General features: G+C 48.0%; 1 protein-coding gene across 4 annotated transcripts in view; it reads right to left on the bottom strand.

Moving 5' to 3' along the window:
• Window positions 1-2257: 2257 nt before the first annotated feature.
• Window positions 2258-19711, bottom strand: part of MAPRE2 (microtubule associated protein RP/EB family member 2) — a 158264-nt gene continuing 140810 nt past the window's right edge. For all 4 annotated transcript variants that reach the window (XM_045458797.1, XM_045458796.1, XM_045458795.1 and 1 more), the window contains 3 exons: window positions 13501-13640; window positions 9251-9409; window positions 2258-3739 (listed from right to left, as the gene is read on the bottom strand). In XM_045458797.1, the coding sequence (XP_045314753.1) occupies window positions 3665-3739; window positions 9251-9409; window positions 13501-13640 (374 nt within the window). In that variant the 3' untranslated portion in view covers window positions 2258-3664. The remainder of the gene's footprint in view (window positions 3740-9250; window positions 9410-13500; window positions 13641-19711) is intronic.

The following is a 19711-nucleotide window of genomic DNA, read 5'->3' as shown; positions in this document are numbered from 1 at the left end:
AACAGTCGCCAAAGGATAGTATGGAAACAAAACTGGCCTCTAGGTGGTGCTTGAAAGCAGTTCAGGGAAGGCTGGCCTCCTTCAGGGTGAAGAGTATAGGTCGGCCTGAGCCTGAGTAACCTGCCAGCTCCTGGGCAGTCTCCAACAGACTGCCATCACCTGTTCTAGCCTCTCCAGGTGGCTCACTGGGCCGCTTCTAATGCATTTCTTTTTTTACCTCTTCCTGGGCCTGTAAGTTTGGATTCTATTTTTGTATATAGATCACCACTGTTAGCCAAAGTTGTCAAACTAGAGGGGGAGAACGCACTGAACCCCAAAGCTTTTGCTGATCCGAGGTTGTTTTGCCGTGAAGCCTTACTCTGAAACATCTGCCTGCTTCTGTCATGGTTCCCTATTTGCCCAGCCCAGTCTTGCCCAGATGGGGCAGGCTGGGCCTGCAGGGGCCAGGCTTCCGTTTGCCTGTAGGTGGAGTATTGCCTAAGGGAACGGCTTATCCTTATTTTGGATGAAGTTCTTAAAAAGGGATCACAGCTGCTGCATCTGATATCAGGTACTAACCTTTAATTCCTGTTAAAACCTTTGCCAGCAATAAAAGCAAAGACACGCCCCTGCCCCACCCCCTGTAAATCATCCTAAAATGTGGGTAGTTGTGTGAATCCATGAAAACAGCCTATTCATACACACATGCTCACTGAGAAGCAAACTCTAGCATGAAAATTTAAGAATCTGTAAATCCAGTCCTTTTAACATATACTTTTTTTTTTATTAAATATGTAAAAAGATAAACGCAAGTCAAGTTATTCACATATTCAGAGACAAAAAAACTATTCTACCATGCGACAATAGGCGGGTAATGTAAAATGAATGAGATACATCTGAATAAGACTTTTTCATCTATTATGTCATTACTTATCTATATTTATAATTAACAATACATATGTTTACATTCCTTTCAGTTTACATTTAATATATAACAAAAGCTTTATGGTGTACTATTTAGTAAAAGTAATCTGAATGCATATTAAACCTTAACGGAATAATGGAAATACTCACCAGGGAAGGGAGGAGTTCTTGGTTCCCTTCTGGAGTTTACTTCTCTCTGGTCAACAAGGTGTTTGTCTTTTCTTTTTCTGCTTTTCTGCTTAGAAAGAAGAGGGGCTCGCTCTCTCTGCCCCCTGCTTCAATCACTTCCTATCTGACATGAGCAGCAGAAGTGCTATAACCAGCCACAGGTGTGTGACTAAGAACGAAGTCTGGCTTCTGAGAGGGAGGGGGAGCACGCGAAGGGGTACTTCTCAGCCCAGCATGAGGATGCGCGACAGGGGGCCGTGGAGTAGGGCATGCCCTGGATGCTGGGATGGGAGAATGATGGGGTGCAGTCCTCAGGGAGGAAGGAGCAGCCCTGGTAAAGGAGACGCGGTCTGCACAGAAACAGGGGTGCAGCCAAAGAAGACCGAGCTAGCTGTTAAAGATTTCCCGAAGCATCCATGATGTCACGTGCGATACGGCACAATGGAAGAGGTTTCAGATGGAGACAGAAAGAGGAACTTGTAGCTCTTTTCTAAATCAGTGAATAGTTGGCTCCAAGGCTCTCTCATGGAGAATGAAGTATGACCCCTGGGGAAGGGGAAGGTATCGGGCCAGTAGGTTTTTCCAGCTGAGAGGGCTGGGGCTGTTGGGGACAGAGCAGTGGTCACTTGTGAGGCTGAGGCCAGTTGCACATGATCACACAATCACCCACATGACAGGAGTCTGGGGCTCACTCCCCGTGGCACTGGGTATTACTGAGATGTCCAGGGCCGGCCAGGAACTGCCTAGGAACCACTGGAGTATCATCGGCATGGAATTACTTACTGTGCCTCTTTACAAAAGCTATTTTTTGACAAGGAAACTCAGGACAAAAGGCCAGGAGGAGACCACACCATTAAGCGTGATGCCGCGTATAGCACAACCACTACCTGTAACCAGGTGTGGGAGGGATGTCACTGCCGAGAGCCAGGCTTTCCAGCCTGAGAGAAATGAGCTGCCGCTGTTGTGCAGAGCAAGCAGGAGAGAGAAGAAAGGGAAACCAAATACCACAGAACCTCTGTCCAATTCTGCACAGTGTGTTGTAATAACCTCAAAAATACAAGCACTCTTTCACATGTAACTCAGATACCACGTTGCTGCAAAAGATTTTGAGAAGACTTCTTTTGGTGGAAAGCTTCAGTGGTGGAATTGAGAATTAGTTCATCAATTAATAAAGAAATGTCAAAGCTTTAGGATACATAATTCAGAAATTTATTTTAAGCTTTTCAGTTAAGAGGCAAGTGGGGTGGGCACACTTGTTTGGCTTGCACCTGCTAAGTCAAATAACAAGTGAAGTAAATCTGAAGTTAGAAACCAAGTGAAATGAATGATCCAGGAAGGGATACCATCTGTCAAAGGAATAAAAGAGGCAGATTTGGAAAGATACTAAGAAAATGTGCAAATATTTGTTAAAAAAATAAGGAATGCTTTTAATTCATTAATGTTTCCTCTCTTTATGAATTGCCAAGGTTATCAAAGGTCAATGACAAGGAGGGCCACAGTGTGAACGAGGGGAGATTCCTTATTCCAGAAGGTATTGGGAGTCCTAGAGTTTCCTGTGCTGTCATTCCAGTGTCAACACCAGACTTGGGAAGCTGGCGTCTCCCTTGGAATGATGCTCCTAGTAAGGTGGTCTTCACTTCCGGCAAGTGTGCAGCTCACTGCGGAACCCTGACGCTCACGCTCGGGCCGCACACCCTCAGGGCATTCTACAGGAGTCATCCCCTAGTGTGGAGGACAGGCTTTGGGCGGAGACCCAGAGAGAGGCAGGAGGACCGGGACCTACGCAGACCCCCTCTGGACTGTAGCTGACTGACAGCTTACAGGGAGAGGGGCTGCCCACCAAAGAGGACCCTGAGAAAGAAAATAGCATGAGAACCTGGGGGGGGGGGTGAGGTGGGGTGGGGCAAGCAGTTGGAGAGCTGAGATGGTGTTGTCCTTGAGTGAATGTCTTTCAAAACTAACTGTGAGTTTGTCTAACATGCTCAGGGAGAAACACTGGGCCCTGAAGTCCTAGTTTTGATTCTTTTTTTTTTCCCTTAAGTGTTGGGAGTAGAGGGAGAAACTGGTTTTCCCTATAAAACAAGTCACTGTCCTTATGGCTTTCATATCAAGTATCTCTTTCCCTTTGTTCCAATTTATTATTTGACCAAATTTATGTTCAGAGGTTAGACTTGCAAACATCAAAGCACCACAAATGTGTGACATCTAGTGACACTGGGTTGAGAAATGCCAATATAAATACCATATATCAAATTACCATTGTTTCACACCAGGATAAAAAGGGGGTGTGGGTGGTGATGGGGTGGGGAGAGTTGTTCTGGAAAGAAATGAAAAGAGCAGAATCAATCTCAAGCAGCCAAGTGAAGTAGAAGATGTGTGACCCCATGATCTCTCAGGTAGGCGGCCACACGGCCGGCTGCTAATGGGTCTTGGCAAAGGAAACGGGAACCGAGCGCCGTGGCTGGCGTATGCAACAGTGCGTTGGTGTTAACGGCAGACTGGGAACAACTGGTTGCTGTTGAGCTTGAGGCCACACGTTTCTCCAGAAGAAAAGTTCCCACGCAAAGTCGAAGTTGAGAGCTGCCAGGACCCTTCAGTACTCTTCCTGCTGCTGGGGCTGCTGTTCGTGGACTTGTTCCTCTGCCTCCGGCTCTTCCGGGTGACCCTCCTACAGCACAGGGGGAGAGGTTTTGGCTGGAATGATGGACGTGTGGGCGGCCCTGCAGAGGCCACAGCCCCACGACCCCTGCCCAGGACGGCATCTTCAGGCCGGGGGGGGGGGGGCATGGGCGTAGGCACACGGGCCCCCCCAGGCGCTTCCCTGCTCCCAGGAGCCAATGCGCGCACCCAGACTCCTGTGCTTCCCTGCTCAACGGACGGGTCATTCGAGAACACACTTGTCGGGGTCTGCGCACCAAACACTCCTTCTGTCTTGGAAAGACCTCTTCATAGAAGACGTTTCCTACTCTCCTGCCCTTGTGAAAGAGAACTGAATGCACTGCCTCACAAGCATCCTGACAACCACGAGGGAACCCACTGTGAGACAGCACTGGGCCCCGGGTCTCACCCGACCCCACGGGCCGGGGACGTGGAGCTTCTGATTCCTTCCCTGTCCTGCCCTAGTAGTATGTCCACCTGAAGCAGACCCTGTGCTGTGATCTGTTACTACTCTGATGCACGGACCCGGCTGGTTGCAGTGGTAAGGCAAGGAAGACACACGGGTTTGGGGGGCTTCTCCACCAGGGGGGGCTCAGCAGCTGTAGCTCAAGGACTCTGCTCTGGGAAAGTGAGGCCTTGGTGTGTCCTTCACTGACCAGGACCTGGAGGGGTGAGGTGTCCTGCTTGGCTCCAAAAGACCTAGTCATTGATTTGCCTGACCCCCACGAACGCCAACTCCAGGGAGCATCAACCCTAGTCAGCTCGTTGATATTGTGACCTCACAAAGAATAAGCTGCTCTTATTACCCAAGCAGAGGGAGTGTGGCTAATGGGTACCGCCGACGGCTCCTTCAAGAAGGCACGCAGGGACCTAGAGCCACGCTGTGGCCCCTCACAGCAGGCACATGCACTCCTTTCTTAGCCAGAGACCCCTGCCTTCAGGTCTGTTCCCTGCGCTTAGGACAAGCCAATCCAACCGACCGTAGTCAGTCTTCTCCCCGGAGCCACAGTTCTTTCTTTCCCTGGTCTTGTAGTGCTTTGTTTCCAGCTTGGCTATAAAACTTGGGCTTGTCATCTTGTCTCCACACTGTGGCTTCTGCCACTGGGTCCTGAGTTTACTCAAGGCACCAAGAGGGCCTCATCCATCTGTGTCCTACCTCACTTATTTCAGAACTCAGTGCAGGTTCTGTTGAAAGGAAGAAATCCCTGAGGACAAAACAACAGAGGATTTGAGACTCTTAGCCAAGGTCCCATGCTGCATATTTTCTGAGAGGCAGTAAAATGTCAAGGTTCTTAAACACGGGCTCTGGAGTTCATATCCTGGCTCTGCTCTTTACCAGCTGGGTGACTCTGGGCATGTAACTTAACTGCCCAGTGCCTCAGTTTTCCCATCTGTAAAATGGGGGACTGTAACAGGAATACCCGTTGAACAGTTTTCCATAAGTGTCACTGATCGAGGAGTCAGTGGAGTCCTTGAATTCAACAGAGAAGTCAAGGTAGGTATAGAACAGTGTTTGGTTCATAACACATACTTGTGTGAGCTGCAATTATTACTTCTTGGTGGGAGAACTCTCTGAAATATATTCTAGAAGTGAAAAAGTTTTAACAAGTCACCTTTTCTGGGACAGCAGTACAAAGGGCCATCACACTGAGGACCCTGGTTCAAATCTAGCTCTGTCCCTTTCTGGCTCGGTGTCCAGAGGCCTGTTACTTACAAACGGTCAGCTCTCTCCGTGCCCAGGACCACACCCTATCAGCAGCACCCACAGCTCGCCCGCCTCTGAAGCGTGAAGGTCCAACACCCTACTCTGCCTGCACAATGCCATCCTTTGGCCCTACCCACCCCCCACTTGCTCCCGGGCCCTCATGGCAGCTGCCCACTGCCCTGCTCCTCTCTGCTCCGAAAGTTCGTGCCTCAACGGTGAGTGCCATTCTTGTGGGAGTAGGGGAGTAGTTCTTGTGGGGACTGTCACTGGCTTTTCCCAGTAAGTGCTCTCGCTCTTGTCTGGGGGCAAAAAAGAAATCTAGTGGTCGTGGGACTTTACCCAGACTGGTGACCTGGGACCTTGCAAGTGTCTGTTCTGCCAGTGTTCCTGGCTGACCCATCTTCTCCCTGCCTTCACCCCAGAACCAATCACTCCTCTAAACTTTCCATCCTTGTTCACGCTTCCATCAGGTTACAAGCTGCAGCCCCGAGCGTATGCGCGTGTGTGCGGGCTCACTGGCTGGCTGCACAGCTGCCTCTCTGGCTGAGTTCCCATCCCCTCTATGGGTCAGGGATGTTAATTCATCCATCATCCTAACCGTTCAATGCTAGTGTGGTGCCTTCATTTCACACTGCTAGGATTTCAGCAGGTCTCAAGAGTACTTTTCTTACCTGTTTTGCGCATGTTAGGCTGCATGGAAGATCTCAAAAAGGAGGATCCGTATGACATTTTCCAGAAAATCTTATTTGCTCACATCACAACTGGGAGTTAACCCAGGACGGAACGTCAAAGCTTGGATTCAAATACTGTGAACCTGTACCAAGCTGTAGGACCAGGAACCTCTAAGATCAGACCTCACCCCTGGCCTCCTGTTTATACTTGCCCAGCCAGGGGGCTTTGTGGTCTCCAGCTCATCGAGGGCAGTTCCCTCAGTCACAGGGCCCCATTGTGATGCCCTCCATCTGCAGGAACTGCAGACCCCAGGCCCTTCTTACTGGGATAAAGAGCAAACCTCCCAGCTTACCAATGGATTGCTAATGCTAGGGGTACAAGCTAAGGTGGTCTGAACGTCTGCAGACGAATCTTTAATTCTGAGGCAGTTACACTGCATAGCACAGCTGAGTGCTCCCACCTCACACGATACCGTGTAGGCTGGCTCACAGAAAAAAAAAAACTGTCTTCTTACACCCCATACAAGAAAACAAACACACATGGAAGCAGGAGGCCAGACAAAACTTATGCCAGATATATGACCAATGCCCTGGAGTGCCACCTGCTTAATTCTAATGTTTGCATATCAATCCATCACATCTTTCTGAATGTTTAGCTGTATCCTTAGAGTTCCTTATTCTTAAGGAAGGCCCCCTCCTTCCTAGATGTACAGGCTCAGCTGCCCCCACGCACCCCAGCCTCATCCAGCCATTCTTTCCTCTGGCCTCTGTCCATGCTGTTTTCTCTGCCTGAAAAATCCTCTCCCTGCCTTAGCTCCAGGACTGCTGAGGGTCCTAGTCATTCTTTGAAGCCCACACAAACGTCCTCTTCTCTGTCAAGTAAGTCTTTGCTGTCTCTCCAGGCTCCTTGTCCGTGATCACCACCCAATTTTATGTGTCTGTGATCACATGTATCCTACTCCAACATACTCCAGTCAGTGGTGCCCCGTCTGCCTGCCTCACTGAGGCAGGGGCTCTGTCCCCTTTACGCACACCCCATGCTTCCTCCAGTGCCAGAAACACAAGCTCTTCCTAAGAGCTCTTGGTTGAGGGGGGGAGGAATCGTTAGGTCACTTAACAGTGGCTTCTGTGACAGTGCCTCAGGAAATAAGTTGCCCGTTTGTATCAGCAGGTACACCTCAGCTGACAGATGGACAAGGCAGCAGTTAACCAATGAATAAGCCGAGATACCTGTGGCCCGTGAGGGAAAAGATCCTGAAAATGATAAAGAGAGGCACTAGAGAGATGTCAGGTGATCTGCTCTGGAACCTTCCATTAAGTTTCTACAACTGTGAACTGAACTGCGCCTGTTTACTGCTGCACACGCCCTGCTATCTGCATTTCTGTATCTTCCAAACATCCTATTCTAGGATCTTCTGACTCGGAGAATCAAAGGCCAGCCACCATCAAATAAAGACTTAAAGAGGCCTCTCCAGCAAACACCTGCACCTGAAATGGCCACGTGGGGCTCATCTGTGTTTTCCTGAAGAATAGGCACTCAGGCAGGAGCACACTAAGAAGGCAGGAATCTCCCCTGGGGCAGCCCTGCCTATCGGCTGCTGCCACCAGCATTCAGTGGCCCGTGTCAACTCTGAATTTGGAGTTTGAGAGCGTCCCTGTACAAGGACTCCGTCTGGGGAGACTGGGGACAAGATCCGGCTTGAGGTGACCATCGCAAGAGTTTTCCTCCTGCCAACAGCACAGGGCCGGAAAGATCTGGCCCTGCACGCTGCCGTCCTCCCTCAGTGGGCCTGGTCCTTCAGCTACACGGTGCTGGGGAGACTGCATTGGATTTAGCCTCCCACAAGCTTGTGAAGAGAATAACTGTAATTCACATAGTACCTGATAGACTACCAAGCACTCAGGGTGGTGCGGGCACACTAGACATCAACCGGAGGTTTCTGCCATCAGATCTGAAAATACGGAGAACCATATTTTGTGGAGCCATCGCTGCCTCTGGGACCTGGCAAGGCAGCGTCCCAGGACTTCAAGATCTATAGTCTGAGCCAATGATAACTGAGAAAAAAGCTTAAAAAAAAAAAGTGGTGGGTGGGGGGGAGGGTGAGGAATGAAAAAAGTGGAGAGGCCTCAAACCTTGGATTTCATCCCTCGAATTCCAAATCTTACGTGGAGTAAACATTTGTCTGGTACTGGGCTGGAATAAGTCATAAAGTACCCTTGCCGGTGACTTGTTCCATTCTGTCCAAGTGCTAACACACGCAACTCGACCACCGGGCTCTGGGTGCGGCCCCAGGCCTCCTGGGCCAACAGAGTCAGACTCTTCCACCAGCTTCAACACAGCCTCAGGAAGAGCTTGAGGCCCCCGCCTACTCTTCTGCATCTTCCACAGGGCGGCTCTGTAAAAGGTGACGCTCCTTCAGGCTCCCACGCTTGTCTTGGTGCCGGGGCCCCTCACTCCCTGCACTGGCAGACTTCTTCTCCCGCCTTGCCTTGCCTTCCCTTCCCCTCCTTGATTCTTGAGAGTTTTGGTCCTCTGCTGCTCCTCACACCTGCTTTCCATCACCAGGATGGATCCACCTCCCGGGTCCCCGCCTTCCTCATGCTCCTGAGTAGCAAGCCCGACAGCCAGGTCTTCCCCGCAGTGAATTCTAAAAGCGTTTTTCAACTGAGGGCTGTTGTACAGCACCGGTCTGTGCTGGCAATGAGTAACCGAGACAACCGGCTCTGAAGTAAAAACCGTCGGGCTTGCGGGGATGTGACAACACTTAGACTAATTCCTCCTCTAACCATACTCTGATCTGTCATGAAGAATCCTTACATCTACTTTTATTGCTCATCTGCTCAGAGCTGCAAACCACTTAAGATCTGGCTGCATAAACCTAGTTTTCTCAATCATTCCTCCTACTCTCCCCCTCCCACCCCCATCCACTCATCTCTTCCTAGATTAATTCACGAACGCACATCCCACAAGCAGGGGTCAATGGATCACGATGATGACACTTATTCCTGTGGGAATAGCACACGCACAGGAGGAGTCATAATCCTCAGGGATCCCAGGGCAGCACCCGAAGACACACAGACTGCTGCACCTTGACTAAGAGCATCGCTTTAGAAGCCAAGAGTCAAGGGCTCTCCTCACACTTACGTGTTCTTCCGAAGCATAGAGGACTTCCATTAGTCGCTGCACGAGGTCGTCGTTTTCCTGCCCATGCTCTTGACAGAGTAGCTCAATCTCTCTCAACTTGCCAAAGTAGAAATCCCTTTCCTTTTCCACACCTTCAAGGGCAAGTTTTAATGAATGTACCTGCAAGGGAGTGAGGGTGGAAAGAAAATTCAAAATCCAGTATAAAAAATGTGACCAACTACCCCTGCCTATAACATGTGAAACATGCAAAGACAGATGTGCCAAAATGACTACTAGGCAATGGAGCTTGAGCCTGGGCCACAACGTCCAACTTCAACAACACACTAGTCCTTCCCTCTGCCAACTGAGTGTTCATAACCACTGTCCGAGGGATTGTTCTGCTCAAGGTGGTTGCATCCAGACCCTGAATGAGCTTTCCTCCTCTCTTAACACAGACTAGGGTACATCCTTCTACTCTGTCCAGCCTCTGCAAAGAGGGGAAGCAGAGGAGAGGGCTAGCACTGTGGTTACTTGAGATGTATTCTGAGGACCCTACTTTCTTCAGGTAACCATATTTTGTTGTGGAGCCCTTCCTAAATGTTCCTGAGCCACACTAGGCAAAGTCTTTCTACTGAGAAACTGGGTCTTAGCTACATGAGGGAAACTGGGCAAGACTGAAAGCGTGGTTCAGTGGATCTGTTTCAATTCCTCTGGTTCTAGCTTTGGGGACATCGCAGGAAATAGGGGGAAGACTACAAGAAGGAAGCCCCATTCCCTCAGAATAATAGCCCTTGTTCCCTTTTTCCCTAGGATGCTGGTTCCAGGACCTCCCAGGGCTGGGTGGCCTCTCACAGTGATTATGGAGATGGCGCCAGGGAAGGAGCCAGCAGTGAGGCAGTGTCACCCGGGCTGAAGGAAAGCTGACGTGCCCCACTCCTACAAGCACAGTAGCTACTCACAGGCCTAAACCATGACCCTGTTCCTGCTTCCCGAGAATCCCTTTTTTTAAGCCCCTTGTGCATTTATATTTACACAGACAATATTTGTCAGGAGGTAAACTGAATCTTTCGTGGTCTCCATCAGGTGAAATCTCTCATTCAGTGTATTAAAAAATCACCCTAACGGAATTTCCAAAAATGACATTTGGAATGGGAAATTGTCTTCTCTAGTAATCCTGGGCCTTTGGACATGCTATTTATCAAACGCCTACCAAACATCTGCAGTGTCGGTCCCCTTCCTGCACACCCCGCATAGGCCTCGGGGATATGGCCCGTCAGAGTTCACCTCACTGCCTCCCTCACCCGCTGCTCAAAAAGCAGCTTTCCCTAGCTTTCACTTTTATTTTTGATGATGCTATGGTTGGGATGTTTCTAAGAAAGGAAGGCAACCAGCAGCCTCAAGTCCAGGAAAAAGAAAACTTCCCTTTTTCTAGAAATCCTTCCTTGCTTTACAACAAACCACCCTCCTCCCCAGGCTTGGCCACAGAATCCCTCTGAAGCCTGCGTTGGTGCCAGTGGACAGATCTCTGGCAGTTGAGGAGTCTTGAGTCTGTCAGCGCTCCCTGAAGGAGGCAAGAAGGGTCTCTGGAGTACTTCAGCCCATGGAAACTAGGTTTGTCTGCCTCTCGAGGGTGCTTTGGTCTGTACAATGTGCAAAGAGGTGAGGCTTTTGTAGAAATATCCAAGGTTGGCGTTGGGTGGTATTCCAGATCGCCAGGCAATAGATACACAGCTATAGACATCCCTGGTAAAAAGTGATAGAGGCCCAAGTATATGAGGGTAGCCAACTGGCAAAGGAGAGTCCATGTTCATGGTCGCACTCATGCAGAGTGATGCCACCCGCACCCTCATGTATCAAACCAGAAGCCTAAGTGGTGGAAGGGATGCTGGGGATGGACCCTTGAGTAAGTCAAGAGGAAGGGACAAGAGGGGGGACGTTCTCTTCTCCCAGTTCTCCCCTCCCTCAGCGTCTGCACACTGCACGTCCTCCTAGGGAGGCCGCCCAAGCCCCAGCATCCGTCCAAGCCAACTGACGCCCACTCTCCAGCCCCCAGGGGTCCCTGAGCGCAGTGGTGACTCCACCCTACTTCCTGTTTGCTAACCCACTTGCCATAGATGGCCCCTAATTATTTCAGTTATGTCTTTTTCTCCCCTTTTGATTCATTTCTATCATTGGAATTGTCTAGCACAGTGGTACTTTTATAGCATGTCATGGGAGACTGCCTGAATAGAGGCAGGAGGCCAAGAAAAGGAGAATTCTTCAAGTTTATGGCACTCGTCACTTTCTCTATTACGACATGTAATTCACTCTCCAGCCTAGGCATTTCCTCGTCCTAGAGTCCTGAGTCCCGAGTCCCAACACAGCAATGCCTCTGCGGCTACCCATCAGCTTTAGGGAGCCACCCTGCAGGTTACAAGGGCAGAAAATGGAGGGGGCAATAATAGATAACCATGCAAATGGGTCTGGGTAAGTGTTCAGTAAACAGCTGAATGAATGCTCACAATCTGGGGTGTGTATAACCTTCGCTCTGAGGGACTGGGGAGGGGAAGAGATGGGCACACTCACTCCTCCTTGATGTAAATGCATCAGGGGATAGGTGGGGGAGTGAAGCCCTTTGGAAGTAATAAAGGAATTACAGGACCATTGGGAAGTTCCTTTCTTCTCCCTCTCCCCTCTCTAGAGTGACATTTTGGATGGTAGGATGAGGTCTGGGTTCCTTGGGGATGGGAGGCTCTTTGTGTAAACGGACAGCTAATGAGTGTAGAGCCAGCCCCAAGGAGAGGCAGTGGGTCTGGTGGACTAAGGCTGAATGGCAGAGGGGCAGGAAGGGTCTTGAGGTTTCTGTGTGGTTATACTTTGGGTTGGAAGTTTGGAGACCAGGGTGTGGTAGAGGGGAAACAACAGGGAGGAGAGAAATCATGACAAAACATGAGATAATCAAGATATCAAAAGAACTTGGGTTTCTATGAGAAAAGGGTTATAAATCTAAAGCATTATAGACCCATGCCTGAATCTCTTTAGGTCTACTCTGATTTGCTCTGAGCCTTAGGCATGTGGCCCAAGGCTCATTATGGCTGTCGTACCTGCCTTTTATGTGAGAAAAACTCATTACTGGGAATACCATATGGGCTCAAACTGAGAATGAGCAGGTAATTAGAACATTCCAGAGTTTCTAAATCAAAGTCCTGCCCATTGGATAACTTAAGGTTTCACTATTTTCATTAAAGTGATCAGAACTGTAAAGAAATACCCTAGCTAAGCAGCTGCCTGCTTTTAAACTAGATTCTTGATTGCAAATATACAATTATCTCAAAAATGGTTTCCAGACTCTTGCTGGCTCATCAGGAATCCGATTAATCATTGGGAATGGCCCAGCCCCTTGGCTGGGAACAGCCTAAGAACCTTGAATAGAGGCTCCTCTCCGGGTAGTGGGAGTAGCCAGGATAAAAGACTCTGCAACTCAGGGTCAGGGCAGGTGGCTTCTTCAGTGGGCCTCATGCTACCAATCATTTTATTACCTTTAAGCTACATATAATCTCAGGCAAAATTAGCTATCGTTAGGTAGAAAGCATACCTAAACTTTTATATGGAAATTTTCAAAGGCAGCAGAGCTAGATCTACCATAACCATGAAGAATGTTAGACGAAAAGGAAAGTTCTTCGACTTCAACCACAACCGTGGCCTTCTGATCCCCCAGTATTGGGGTCAGTGCTTCTGTGGCATCAAACATCTGCTGTCGTGGCAAGCATTAGGTTCTCGCTTTCGTTTGCATGATCACCTACCCCGTACAACTGCTGTAAGCTCCGGGGCGGGGGGGGGGGGGTAGGGTTAGCTATCTCACTACCATTATATTAGCACCAAGCACCGAGTCTGTCACACAGAACAAGCTTAACAAATAGCTTGTGCAGGAAAGGAAGGAGGAAGAGAGACTAAAGTCATGAATGCTATCTCGACCGGCCAGAAGTGGGCAGACAGTCCAGAGTCTGGCCTGGAGCTCCGGACAGGCACTGAGGTGTGGGGGAGGGGGATGCTGCCTACAAACCTGCATTTACCTGGGGCTGAGTCATCTGTCCTTCTGTCTTAATGTACAGCTTTGGGATTTTTGACTAACGTCTTATATTCCTGGCGGACCGCTGGTTTCATCTGCCTGAACGATTCCTTTTATTCTTAATCATTTGGAACCAGATTCCCTCACCTGCCCTCCCTTCTCTCAGGCCTACAGGTGTTTGGTCCCTCCCCTCTCAGAGACAGGGCCAGGGCTGAGGGGTTACCTGTTCATTAAGCTGTATGACCTGTGTTTCTAAATCTTTATCAGATTTGGATGCTGAGCTGCTGGACGAAGCCCTTTTGGCTGATGAGGGACGAGAAGGTGTAGATCCCGGCTTAGATGCCGGACTTGATTTAGCCGCACCTGCAAGTAACCAGAATAGATTATAAATACGGGCAACATTAGAAATGCTTTTTAGATACATTGCAAATGTATAAAGGAGTTACTAAGAAGTATAAAAGCTATCCCCAAGGACTCTTTCCAATCACAAAAGTAGCCTACATACACTTAGAAAAAGCACCGACGTTAAAAGGACAGGGCCATCTTTGGCAACTTATTTAATCTTTCTGAGTACTTTCCCCCCCTCAAGTTAATAGGAGATTAAGCTGTCCTTTGTGCCTCTGGTGAGAGAAGAAAAACTGATTTAACTAAGAGATTTTAAGATTTTTTTTTTTTAAGAGGAAAGGTTCTGAGATAACCTCAAAGCATCACCATAGTTGAGTTTCTAACAAACAACAAAAAAGAGTTTATAACAGATGAATGCTTTAGAAAAAAATTCAGAGCAAGTGTAGGTTTTTTTCTCTTTTGTTTCCTAGTTTAGCCACTGAAAGCGCCTGGGAGCAACGACATCTCCATAGCAGCGTGTGCTCCAGGTGCCTACGTCCTGGTGTCTGAGTTTTATTCTGCAGTAAGAGCTTCTTGAGAGAGAGCAGACTCCGTGGGTGGGGCAGGAAAGGTGTGGCGTGAGCCTGGGACACCTTCTTGTGTCGCAAAGCAAGGATGTGCTCAGGACTAAGGTCAACGGGAACAGGGGCCAGTTGGAAGGTGCTTCCAGATAGCCACAGCTGGGACAGTTTTACATGTCAAAAGTGTAATGGCTCTCATGTGCTAGAACACACTGAATAAATAAAAATCCAGTCTATAATGATGGAGAAAGGAGGGAGGGAGGGTATAAAGATCTTCACAGAACACAGCTAGTAAACGTAGAAGAAATGTTAGAACTTGAAAAATCACGACAATTACAACAAGCGTAACTGATCCAGGAAAGGCTCAATGACGGACTCTGAAATGTTAAGTGGGAAGTCTGGAGGGAAAAAGACATTCATGTGTGTCAAGATATTGGCCTAGGATTTATTTACTACAATGGAAGAAAGATACGCCTTTACAGCAGGGGCCGGAGCGGGGCGTTGTCTGGGGCTCAGCATCGTAAGTAATTATACAGCATCACTAATGATGATAGAAGCTAGGGGAAAGAAGGTCCTTAACGTCAGGTAAGAGCTCACCCACCAGAAGCTCAGCTCCTAATAGGTGATCACAATCTAGAACATGACACAGACATAGGCAATGGCTTCTGCAGCCAAAACAGAAGCAACAAGGTAGATGTGATATTTACCCACGTTGTGGATTAAGAAATTCAGGGTCATTACCCACGGCCCACCCAGGCCCTTTTACTCTGAACACAGTCTCGACCATGTGGTAGCTCAGGCTGGTGGAGAGGCTCCTCTTATGTATTTCCATTAGCCCTATGCCCCACCACATCCCACACACTCTTCCTCCAGAAGGCTCCGGGAACACAGGGGCCAGTGTTCATCACCTTTGCAACCCCAGTACTTAGCACCATGCTGGGCTGAACTGGTATTTAGTGAAGGTACAAATGTTGAAATAAATACATGAACAAGTAAATACAACGTGGTTATGCGGTTTCCAGTCTCAAGGTTTATCAGCACCAACAGATCCGAAACAGGCAGGGGGTTATGAAGCCAAGTGTACTGACAGCAGTTACAAGTTTCGACTAATCTCCTAATTACAAAGTGGCAAACAGGAAGAGTTCCGGTGCCTGGAGTCATCAGTTATAAACATGAAGTCATACGCCCCCTCAGGAAGCACTGACAACATCATACCCTTTAAAATCCGTTACAAAGAAAAGAGAATTTTCTTCTAAAAATACAGGGAAAGGCCTAATATATTTTAAAATGAAAAATTAAATTGGGAAGGACTTAAAATATTTGAGTATCCAAAGGCAAATCTTCAGGGACCTGGAAACCTGGCCCATGCAGAAGACCTTCCCAAGGATTCTAGAGAGTTGATGCTCTGCTTCATTTGTGATTCACAGCAAGTTGCAAGGACCCTTCATCTCTGCAGGAGCCCACAGAAAACACTCCTCGAACACCACTTCCAGCCCCACTGGCCAGGCTCTCTACAGGCCATGCCGGCAGGGTAGAGAAAACCATGTGGATAACAGCAGAGGAGGCAGGGTGAGGACATGCTGACCTGGCAAAGTGCCTCCTCTGAGGGCAGCTACCAGCCAGCCTCGCTGAGGGAGAAGCTTCTGAAAAATCAAGTTACTTCAGGCCTTTTTATCAGCAATACGGCGTATTTTAATATCCATCATATCTGACAGAGAGCAGCTTCCAGAGGGAGGTTCAACACCTCTTATTTACTAAATACAGGTTTACCCGGTACCTACCATGAACCACGTCCCACTGGAGATCCCTGCTCTCCAGGAGCTCACAGTCTCATGGAGCGACAGCTGTGGACAAAGGCCCGGGCACGGCCACACTCACCGTACCCAGGGACAAGGCAGTGTTCCCGACCACATGACCACAAAGCATGATTCATGCTGCGACCCCCTCGCCTCAAACACTCCTCTTCCCCTCTGAGGGACTAAGTGTAGCGCCCTGCAGATATCCGCTTGGACGATGCCGCTCCGGGAGGCCGCAGCACCTGTCCCCTGTAACCGCACAGCCGTTTGTGCCTATTCTCCCATTCCAGTCTACAGGTAGGGGTTGCATCTGTTTTACCATTTAATGTTCCCAAGGCCAAGCTCCGTGCCTGACCCAGAGGCCACGCTCAATAGACGTTTTTATCAATAACGTTAAAACCACTCCAAGGAGAGGTATCTGGGTCAACAAACCGGGGAGAGCTCAAGGGGCTGAGGCCAACGTCCAAGTCACTGACAGCAAGAGCTGGCGATACGTGAAGGAGACCAAACAAAACATCATCAAGTTCCCCCAGAGAGCTCCTACTTGGTTTTCAGATCCTCTTCTGTTATCACCTGGGCCCTTCTAGATGGAACCAGGACAAAGTTCACGTAGGGAAATTGAGTCAGTAAGCATTTAAGTCTGAGTCGGCAGGGGCAAGCTAGTTCGTACCGTGCCGTCCAAGTCAATGCCATGTTCATTACCTCTTCTGAAGCAAACAGCGCCCCGCAGAAGGGGCTTCCCTAGAGTGCGTGACCCACCCTGGGCACGTCTCCCTAAGCAGGGCGGCGGCTAGGATGTGGCTCGTTGCAACAGCTGACCTACGTTCGTCAGACACTCATTCTCACACCCTGCCCTATCCAGCCCCATGTAAACTTTAAAAGAAAAACACGGAAGGAATAGAAACCTGACTGCTTGTAAAAGCCACTACTAATTATATTTTTAGGACGTCATCAAATGCAGCTTGAGAAAAAACCTGAAATGAATCAAAAGCGGAAGGGTCGAGGGCAAGCCAAAGCCCCCTGCGAGATCAAGTTATCAGGAAGAGAACTATGAATAAGCAGAGGAAGCTCGCTGGGGAGGAACAGGGGGCCACAGGAGACCCTACGTGGCTCCTGGGGACAGGCCGGAGCTGCTGCAGTGACTGATGCTGCAGCGGCAGGTACGGCTTCTTCCCCCTGTCTCATGGATTCTGTCCAGGTTGGCTGGGGTGCACAGTCCCCATCTTTCACCTGGTACACATGCATGCAGCTTGTGGCTCTCTCAAGATGACAGAGATGAAAACAATGGAATCGCCTCCACCCCGCCCCGGACGGTCACTCACAGGCTGGAGAAAGGAATGGAAAATAAATTTGAAAAACTGAGTTAACAGAGGAAGTCATTAGTATTTGAAATTTAAAACCAGGGGTTTTGAAATTGTGATTAAATTGTTTGGAAAGAAACTGATAACAAAGGGAAATAAATGTCTAATGAATGAGGTGTGAGAGGGCAGTGCTAGTCAACTGTGCTTTTATTTTTAAATGTTTATTTTCAGTGCACATGCATGCAGGACAGGGGCAGAGAGAGAGGGGGAGAGAGAGAATCCGAAACAGGGTCTGTGCTGTCCGCACAGAGCCTGACGTGGGGCTTGATCCCGTGAACCATGAGATCGCGACCTGAGCCCAAATCAAGAGTCGGACGCCTGATGGACTGAGTCACCCAGGTGTCCCATCAACTGTGCATTTACACTGCTTCTAAGGGATGAAGAAATTAAAGAACAGGAAGGCCGTACAGAAGATCTTAGTATCGTCAGAGGTTTAAAGTTTTAAAACCTAGACAATTAAGCATTAAACTAAAAGCTCATTTTTCGAAAGAATATAAAGTGAGCTCTTTAAATCATCACAAGCTATAATCTGATGTGGAAGTAAGCTACCCCTCACAGCTATTTCTCACATTGAGAAATACTAAATAGTAAAATTCATAAAAGTAAAAATGAAGGCTTTTGCTCATTCTACTTAATGATTTCGTGGTTTACTTTTTAGAATAGTAAACGATATCCTAAGGTATATGACACCCATTAGACTGTTAAGAACTGTATTTTTGTTTATTTGCTCTGAAAGTCTTGCTGTCTCCTTTCAAGCAAACATACTCCAAAGTGTGCCCAGCTTCTGGGGTGCCAGCTATTATTCTGCCATTTACCTGGGCTGCTAGAATAAGGATGTTATTAGAAAATTGTAATTATCAATATCAGCAAATTTAACATTGATCTATTACTTTTATGTAAGTTACCATGGAGATTCCAATTTTGTGAAATGACCCAATAATGTCCTGGATAGCATCTATCCCAGCTTCAGATATCGGGATCCTCAGTAGCTGCCTTCCTGCTTCCTAAGAACGCACCCAGGGCCACAGTGACTTCACTTCTGTGCCTTCCCATGCTTCTGTGCTCAGTGATGCTTACATGAAACACATTTACATAAGGGCTTTTAAAGAGAGTGCAGCTCCTTCAGCTATATGGCAGATATTTTTTTTCCTCGCAGCTATCGACCATTCCAAAAAATTTTTTGAAGCTGTATTTGATGTCCTGAAAACATAATTAGTGGTAGTCCTGTTTTACAAGAATTTTTTTTTCCCTCAAGCTTTCCTCTCTCTCCCTAATTTTCCCTTTCAAAATCAAAAGGAGTTTCAGAAGCAGAGAAAAATAGACATAAATTCTGTACAAGTCCCTGTAATTCTCTGACTTTACTCACTGGATATGGACGTAATTTACAATGCTAGTCTTTGAGCAGTTGTGTCTTAATTAATGCCTTTAGGATTTGGTGTATAAATATGATTCTAAGACATTTTAACCATAGTTGTAAAAAAACAAAGAGTAGCCTTATTCACTGTCCTAGTGAAGCCACAGCATCACTGTGTCTAATGTCAATAATTAGTAGCTTAATGTTTATGGAAAATGCTACATTTGGGCCATATGAGGCCCAATGAATTCATAACGATAAAGCAAAGAAAAGCATTGTACTCGGCTTTATCCTTCATGGCCGGAGCTCTGATGGAATTTAAACATTCTTCTCGCTTAATCTGCTGTATTCCTTCTGCCAAAGTCATAAACAGAGGAGCTAAAAATATGACATTAAAACTGTTGACAAGAACCACAGAGACATTAAAAACATGTGCACGCGTGCATACACGCTCAGGAGGCAACTGATCTTCTGGTCATCCCCAGCTTCTTCCCTAATTTGAGAGCATATTCCCCTCCACCCCTGGGTCCTTTTCACTCAGTTAAAAACCCCACAAAGGTGGGGGCTGGGGAGTAGGTGAAATAGGTGAAGGTGGTCAAAAGGTAGAAACTTCCAGTTATATACAAGGAGATACCAAATCACACCTGTCAGAATGGCTAAAATTAACTCAGGAAACCACAGATGTCGGCGAGGATGCAGAGAAAAGGAACCCTTTCGCACTGTTGGTGGGAATGCAAACTGGTGCCGCAGCTCTGGAAAACAGTATGGAGGTTCCTTGGAAAGTTAAAAATGGAACTACCCTACAACCCAGCAACTGCACTACTGGGTACTTATCTCCAGGATACAAAAATGCTGATTTGAAGGGGCACAGGCACTCCAATGTTTATTTTTATTTCTATTTATTTGTTTTTTTAAGTTTGTTTATTTTGAAAGAGACAGAGATAGCGCAAGTGGGGCAGGGGCAGAGAGAAAGACGGACAGAGAGAGAGAGACAGAGACAGAGAGAGAGGGAGGGAGG

This window comes from Leopardus geoffroyi, chromosome D3 (assembly GCF_018350155.1).
Source record: "Leopardus geoffroyi isolate Oge1 chromosome D3, O.geoffroyi_Oge1_pat1.0, whole genome shotgun sequence".
NCBI lineage: Eukaryota > Metazoa > Chordata > Mammalia > Carnivora > Felidae > Leopardus > Leopardus geoffroyi.
Note: the sequence above shows the minus strand (reverse complement) of the source record. Positions and strands in the feature narration are given on the sequence as shown.